This window comes from Tinamus guttatus, unplaced genomic scaffold (genome assembly GCF_059628265.1).
Source record: "Tinamus guttatus ecotype Peru unplaced genomic scaffold, ASM5962826v1 Tinamus_guttatus_pri_ptg000023l, whole genome shotgun sequence".
Classification (NCBI taxonomy): Eukaryota; Metazoa; Chordata; class Aves; order Tinamiformes; family Tinamidae; genus Tinamus; species Tinamus guttatus.
In genome coordinates, this window is record NW_028288557.1 from 1,985,923 (window position 1) to 1,993,850 (window position 7,928).

Consider the following 7,928-nt stretch of genomic DNA (forward strand, 5'->3'; position numbering starts at 1 on the left):
TTTAATATATGCCTCCAGTTTTCCCTCAGGGTGGGCTTCTAGTTCAATGAAAAGTGCATGGAGCCTTAGGTAATTTCATTTTATATTTGCAAGCAAATGAGGTATAACTAATACCCAGCCTATAACTGGCGATCTGCTGGTGAGAAGCGCAGTCACCTAAATAAATTTGTCATAGAGCTCGTAACTGAATGTAAAGAAATTGTTTTAAAATGTCAGTGGCAGGCAGAAGAGAGTTGATGGAAAAGTTCATTTTTTATTTAATATTCAGAAATAGCAGGCTGTTAATCCATCACATAGATGCTAATTAAATGAGAAGAGATAACGTTTATGAGCCAGTGCATTTCACAGTTGGAGAGCAAGATGGTTGGGCACAAGGTGCTTATTGTAAAAGTCAGATTTCCTCTGTAATTTTTGTAAGAAGCAGTCCCAAAACAGGTAAGTTAGTTTTGATGCTGGGGAAAGTGTTCCTTCTCTCTTATTTTAGGGTAAATTTTGCTAATATCTCTTTTCCAAATCGTAACCACGTTCCATTTTCATAATTTTCAGGGAATGAGTCAAGGCAGAGGTCCTCCAAGCAGAGGTATAAGCCAGAGAGCAGGGGCTCAAATGGAAGGTAGACCTGTAGGTGGTGGGATGGATCTAAGACATGGTACTGCAAGAATGTATAGGAGCAACCAGGGCAAAAGGAAACTAAGAGCAGTGATGCATTTAAGTCGCCTAGCAGTAAGCACTCGCCATCCAATACGAAGAGCTGAGCCTGCGCCTTCTCCATGGAAAAAAGCGAGGATATTCCCAATGATTCTACAGAAAGTAAAGGGCAGCAGGAAGGACTCCAGTTACGCTAAGCTCATGTCAGCTCGCCAAGTGGATGGTGATGGAAGTGTGGTTATCAAGGGAAGGTACTTCCAGAAATCGACAGATGACAGACCTTCCATGAGGAAACTAAACCATGTGTTGAAACGCATTAGTGTGTCCAAGAAACTGCAGGAGGTCCACGCAAGAGGAAAAGGAGAGGAGGAGTATGAAGGTGATGAAACAAAATCGGGAGTTTCGATAAGTATCACAGCCGAAAGTGAACACGAGGAGAGTGATTATGAAAAGAAGAAAAAGAAGAGAAGAAAATACGCATCCGAGGATGAATCATCAGTGAAGAGTAGTAGCAGCTCTGCCTCGGAGTCGGAAGATAAAGACTATTTGAAAGTAACACTGGACCAAGATGAAGCCACTGAGAGTACTGTGGACTCTGATGAGGAAGATGGGCACAAATTTGGGGAGTCTGAAGATGAGGACTCTGGATCCAGCTCTAGCAGTGACTCTGAGGAGGATTCATCTGAAGAGGAAGACGATGACGAGGAGGACTCCGAAAGCGATGAAGACGATAGCCAATCCAAGAGCTCCTCAACGCAAAGTTCATTCAGCAGATCAGGGCCTAGCGAGTCCAGCAGCAGCAGCAGGTCAAGCACAAGAAGCAGGGGAGGCAGTTCTCGTGGAAGAGTGAGACGCTCCAGCCGGAAGTCAGTGGCGAGTTCGGACGCGTCCGGGAGCGAGAGGGACACCAGCTACAGGAAAACTTCAGGATCCAGCTATAAGAGCAAAACGTCCTCAGCCAGTCTTGAAATAGAAGACACGATAGAAGAGGTGTCAGAAGAAGATGAGCAAACAGATGTGGAGCAAGGTGACGCAAGCCCTGACGAGGCAGCAGATAACGGAGATGATAAGGCCGCTCCTGAAACGTCTTCGGCCAATGCAAGACCTGCTACTGCTAAAGAAAACAGGAAAGAAAAATCAAGTGTTAGTGGTGGTGAGGGTGTGGATGAAAGCACAGAGGAGGCTGCTATGGATGCTAGTGACGGGGAGGAGACCACCAGTAAGAACGAGTCTAGTTGTCTAGAGAGCGAAATCAGCACTGCAACCAAAGGCACCAAGGGCACCAAAAGCACAACGAGTGCCACCTCGAGCAAAACCGAGGCTTCCCATCACACTGGGACTCCAAGCTCTGACACCAACGGGAAGAGAAGGAAAATGAGAAAAAAGGCCTCCCTGGAAGACAGCGAGTCACGGTCTAATGAGACGCTGGATACCGCAGAGTCGGAGACCACGGGCGATTCCACCGCCTTTTAGGAAAGGTGGAGCAGCCGAAGGGCGTTTTGCAGTAAGGAGTGGGCTGGTTTGCTGTGCCTTCTGTGTGGTCTTTCCTAAGCGGTGCCCGCTCAACAAGAGGTGGCCAAAAAGTAAAGGTCCAAATGCATCACATTGACCTTTAGATCTTAAATGCTATCTTAGGAGGAGAAATGTTAGGGAAAAACAATACGAGTCCTACTCAGGTATTACTAAATGGCACATGAAAGATTAATTTTCATCCAGCATGGACAAGGAAGAGGAACATATTTTTTCTCTGCTAATTCTAATAATAAACAGCAGTGTGTTAATTCTTACATTTAAGCTGATAAAAAGCAGTGTTTTGCCTTAGCAGTGCTGGATAACTTAAGGGACTTGAGGGCGCAAACTCATCCCGGGCTCGTTAACGTGTCTGGAATAGTTGGTGTCCACCAACATGGTTGTGCTCAAAATGAGCATGACAGTGTTGGGAGCGTTGCTGTTATTTGTGATCCAAGTGGCCTTTGGGTTTTCGTATGAGAAACAACGGCGGCGTGATGTACGGCCTCACAGAGGTCCTGTCCGTGCTGAAGCTTTGCGTGCACGCAAGCCTCGGCACGTCATTTATCTTCTAGTAAAAGCCACAGAGCAGTTTGGCCAACACTATATTTTTTTTTTCCCCCAGAAAAGTAATAAAAAGCCTAAATAAAATTAAAATTTTCATGAGGTTTGATGGATTATTCTTGAGGGCTCCAAAGGTAATACAAGTTCTGATATATCCTGAAAACAGAAGGCACTTGGATTTACGGTTAGTTGCCCATCCTAAATTGTGAGACTCTTCATCCACCTCAATATATCAGCTTGAAGAAAATTGTGTCTCTCTATCAGGAACAAAAGGTCGATGAAGGCCCCATAAGACAGGCACCCAAAGTGTAACTTTTCCAAAGCGTAAGAGTTATCCTCACCTGTTTGTGCCTTGCATGATTTTCTTGCTCTGAAAACCGCCTATTCTTGTGTGCATGTGTGTGTATTGCAGTGGGACTGTGACTGTGGTGATATCTGCTGCCTTAGTGAAATAACAGGGTTTCCATGATTAATTCAAGGATGATTAGGAGCTTGTTGCGATCTTCTGCAAGTAGGCAGATGTAATTTTAAAAATGTTAATTTTAGCTTAGGTAATGGGTTTTGTGTAGTCGATATTAGTATCATGTCACGGAAGCATGGAAATTAAGTTTGCATTAATTCTTTGGAAAATGTAGTCAAATGTTTTATCACTGCAATGTCTTACTTGCATTTCATAGCAAAGTATTTCCATTGGTTCCACTAGATTTCAGCTGGCCCGGAGCTTTATCACAACAATTTGTTGCATTTCTTTTTCAGCACCCAGGTTTGCTGACACGATGACAATTTTCCCTCGTGTAGGTCCAAGATGCTGCTCTCCTTGGTGTGTTGTACATGTAAAACAGACCTGCTCAGAGTCGTTTCTGCAGTGACTGCACTATTTAATAGCACTCTGGAAGAAATCTTCCAATGCATTTGCCTAAGCATTGTCCAAAAGTCACTTGGAAATATCACTTGTTTCCTTGCCATCAATACGTTTCAATTACTGTTGGAAGGGGATAGTAATTGTTTTGCCAGGTCTTTGTAAAGCAGGTATGTTCCAAGTGTGAAGGAATAAATCATATTTTTTAATACATCTGCACTCCATCTCAGCGACACGATGCCATTCCTAAACTCAAATGAGTATGTCCGTTTTGCAGCTTTTTAGTAGGATGGGTTTGTGTGCTCTAGCATTGAGTGCATATGCTGTTGTCACACGACAGTCATCAGAATGATCAAAAATGAGAGTAAAAAAAGACCAAGTTATGAAAATTCACAGAAAGTGTCTGGATAAAAGACTGGGTGAACAGTAGATATAGACACAGTGGGAAAAGGATGAGAAAATGTAAGAAATAGTGCTGTGATTTAATGGCATTTCTATTTTTTGTCCAACAGTGGGCCAGGAAGAAAAGGATCAAGTTGATAGTCGACCCCGAATATGAGACCAGCTCCACCGGAGAAGACAGCGCTCCGGACTCCATCCAAAGGAATCGTCTGAGTAACCCCAATATCCAGAACAACGTCAACGGTAACGTCTACATAGCCCAGAACGGCTCGGTTGTCAGAACGCGCCGCGTTTGCCTTGCTAATAATTTAAAAGTCACGTCCCCAGTGAGGCTGGGGAAGCACTTCAAGAAACTGGACAAGCTCGCGGTGACGCATGAGGAGAACGTCCCGCTCAACACCTTGTCCGCAGGACCGCCCTCGAGCGATAAAATAAACACCAGACCTTGTAGTGTCTCGTTCGCGCCCTCGGCTATAGGGGCCGAGCACGGGGCAACAAAGCCAGGGGGGACCAAACTGAAAAGCACAGAAGAGCAGGAGTCGGTGGTGGACAACGAGGACGTCAAAGAGCCCTTGGAGTCGCACAGTGAACACACGCAGTCCGACGAAGAGGAGCTCTGGATGGGCCCTTGGAATAACCTTCACATACCAATGACAAAACTGTGATTTTTTTTTATTTTTACTTCAGTTTATAATAAACTGCGCTTTTTATTGTCACTGAGGAAAATGTATGAAATTTGTATCGTGCACATATGTTGTATACTACAGACAACATGCTTTAAAGGCTAAAAGGAAAAAAAATTTGCACTCATATTTGTACCAATTGTCCTCCCCAACGACTATTTTGACAGGCTCCCATTGCACTAAGCAATCCTTCATTTGAGTTTATTAGTTCTTTTGGATCTTGGTTATCGTCTAATAAACGGCAAAACTACTAATAAACGCACAGCAGCATTTGGGTAACTTTTCAGACTGTTCTCTACCCGCCTAGCTTGGTTTACTGTATGGTACTCGTGGCTCTGCTGTTTAGATTTGGAAATTGCCTATTTATGGTCTTGGTTTCTAGCCAGAAAACTTGATTCTGAATTCAGAGTAATAAATGAAAACAAATCAATGGAAGTCAACAGAGCAGATCCCCGGCTGGTTTAAATTTGAGTGGCAGTGCCGCAGGCGAGAGCGATATATCAGTTTAGGCAGATAGCAAATGTCTGTAAGGGTGGTCTAAGCGTGGACTAAATTTGGCTAAAATTGATTAAAAATTCCAGAGAGGACTAAAATGCATAGCAGTTAATCTTACTCAGTTACCTGGCCATGCTTTGTTCATTTTCTTTCGTAAATTATCTGATTCCTGTTTCTTCCCAAATTGATTTTTTCATCTCTTTCTACATTGGTTCTATTTTCTTCTTTGCATGGTCTTTGGTTCCAGTTTCTGTGCATCATCCATAATTGTCATCCTAGGGCTACAGTCCTCTGAACTGAACCAGGATGATACCAGAGTCTGTAGAAAAGAAAGCCTTTTAAGCAAGGTTTATCTGTAAAATATTGGTGCCCACTTTTACTTTTTGTTTGTAACTTAAAAAGCAGTCAATGCCTCGCGGCAACTTGAGCAGAGAGCCGAAAAACGATGCTGTTGGTAATCGCCACGTGGTATCTAAGAGCTGGCACTGCAGAGCAGTGTTTTTCTCCAAAGCAATATTAGAAAGAAAAAAAAAATCCCACATATTCACATGAGAAAAGCATCTTGTTGTATTGTGCAGATCGTTCTTTCTTTCAGGACGAGTTTAAACGAGGCAGGAGAGTGGATAACCCTTGAAAGACAGGGTCAACAGAGAAATGTTTTGCAATTATAAGTAAATGACAGGCATCACTGTTCCCTTCCCGACGCTATAATCAACATCCATGGCAAGGTCTGGATTCTGAGAGCTGTTGGTTTGGCCCCAGTTATAAATGGACTTGTGCTGCTGTGGTTTTGTTTTCCCCTCGTCCAGCTTCTTCTCCAGGAGGTTCCTCCTAACATCGTCTCGAGAAGCTCTTCATGTTCTACCAGCCGATGTCGATGTGACGCATCTGTGAAATACCTCCCTTGGAACCTGAGGTTTCCGACCAAATATCCGGAGCAGTGGTGCTTGTCTTTAGGCATGAGAAATGCCACGTAGCCTATCATGCAAGAGAAAAAGACTTGGTATTTCTTAACTCTCTTATCTTGGCATATTTGCACTTGGTACCTAGCTTAAAAAAAGCTGTTTGGAGTTGAGAGAGAGCCTGAACGTGTGGATGAGAATGATGGAAGGAGAAAAAAAAAATCTATTCTTTGAAAAAAATAGTAAAATGTTATATTTTAATCCTATGCAAGATGCTGTTATTTTTTCGCTACTGTTTCAATTGCAATATCTGTCAGTCTGATTCTTAACCAAATGCTCGGGTACCGTGCTTATGGGGAGTTCTAAGGGGAACTTAGAGAAAACTAGAGCCTAACAGAAGTTACGGCATTACAGCGGCTTGCTCGAGCTGAGAGACAGTTACCGCTTCCAGGATGGTTGGTATGTGCGGAATCGACTTCTCCACGATTCCCTTGGCAACGCAATGTGCCCTACTAACACATACTAATAAGAGTAAATGAAGAGTAGAGCAGAATGGAGACACCATGGCCAAACTTTGTTGGCTTCCCTGCGGAGGGGATAATCTGATGGTGCTGTGCAGACGATGAGTGAATGGAGGGTGGAGCGGAGTGAAGACACCACGGCCAAACTCTGTGGTGCTCTGTGCAGAGGTGGCAACCTGGTCGTACCATGCAACTGATAAGCCACATCACACAATAAGATGTCTGGTGCTGGGCCAGCAATGGTGGCAGATCAGTTCCTTCTGATGGACTTTGCTGAAACTTCTCCTCCTTCTAATCTCATTATAATACCCATGGCACAACCCCATCTCACAGAGCATGCTCTCTAGATTTTCAATTAACTCGGGAGACTTTTTTAAAGCAATAAAAAAGTAAGTATGACTAACTACTCAAGCTCCACCTAGATGTAAAAGAAAATACATAAAAGGCGAACTAAAGAGGCATATAGTAGAAATGCAGAATGGGGTAAGAACCAGGAAGGAAGAACGGGATGGTAAGAGCGGAGGAAGAAGAACTAGGGAAGAAGGAAGAGGAGAGAAGAAAGATTCAATCCTAACTTCTGGATCAGTTGACAGGCGTTCAGCGAACCCCTTTCCTCCCCTCGGGTCAGGACACTGCCTGAGGAGTCCCCTAAAGATTGAGAGCCCTCTAACCGTTTTGTGGGTGAGTGATGATCACTCATTGGTACGCTAGGCACTAGCTAAGAACCGCACGCTGTAGTAGAGAGTTTCCTATATTCTATCCAAAAGTCCATAGGGCCGCCCGATCCAGTGCGCACAGAGACGCAGGGAGGCCGCACAAAAGGCCGTTAAGTCCCCCCAGGCCCAGTGCACGCGGAGGCCCCAGGCGGCCCCACGAAAGCCTGTAGGGCCCCCCAGCCCGGTGCACATGGAGGCCCCAGGAGGCCGCATGAAAGCACATTTGCCCCCCACCCGAGCCAGTGCACATGGAGACTCTTGGGGGACGCACGAAAGCAAGTAGGGCCCCTCTGCCCACTGCGCACAGAGGCCCCAGGAGGCCCCATGAAGGCAAGTAGGAGGTCCCACGGGCCCAGTATGGTTCCCCCGGCCCAGTATGCACAGAGGAGCTGGGACGCCGCAAGGAAGGACATAGGGACTCCCCCATCCCAGTGCGCATGGAGGAGCTGGAAGGCTGCACGAAAGCCCGTGGAGCCCCCCGGGCCCCGTGTGCACGGAGGACCTAGAGGCCACACGAAAGCCCCTAAGTTCGCTCCCCTCCAGTGCGCACAGAAGCCCTTGGAGGCTGCACAAAGCCGGTAGAGACCCCTCAGACAAGTGCACATAGAAGGCCGCACGAAAGCTCGAAA

The 7,928-nt window shown here is 45.4% G+C and overlaps 1 protein-coding gene across 2 annotated transcripts in view; it reads left to right on the forward strand.

The window, feature by feature from the left end:
- The window catches only part of PCDH15 (protocadherin related 15), a 133,479-nt gene extending 128,781 nt beyond the window's left edge, over positions 1-4,698 (forward strand). Inside the window, exons 35-36 of one of the 2 annotated variants that reach the window (XM_088525418.1) lie at positions 547-2,007; positions 4,093-4,698. In XM_088525418.1, coding sequence (XP_088381544.1) covers positions 547-2,007; positions 4,093-4,647 — 2,016 coding nt within the window. In that variant the 3' untranslated portion in view covers positions 4,648-4,698. The remainder of the gene's footprint in view (positions 1-546; positions 2,008-4,092) is intronic. The other variant, XM_088525433.1, reaches the window with a different exon arrangement.
- Positions 4,699-7,928: the final 3,230 nt, after the last annotated feature.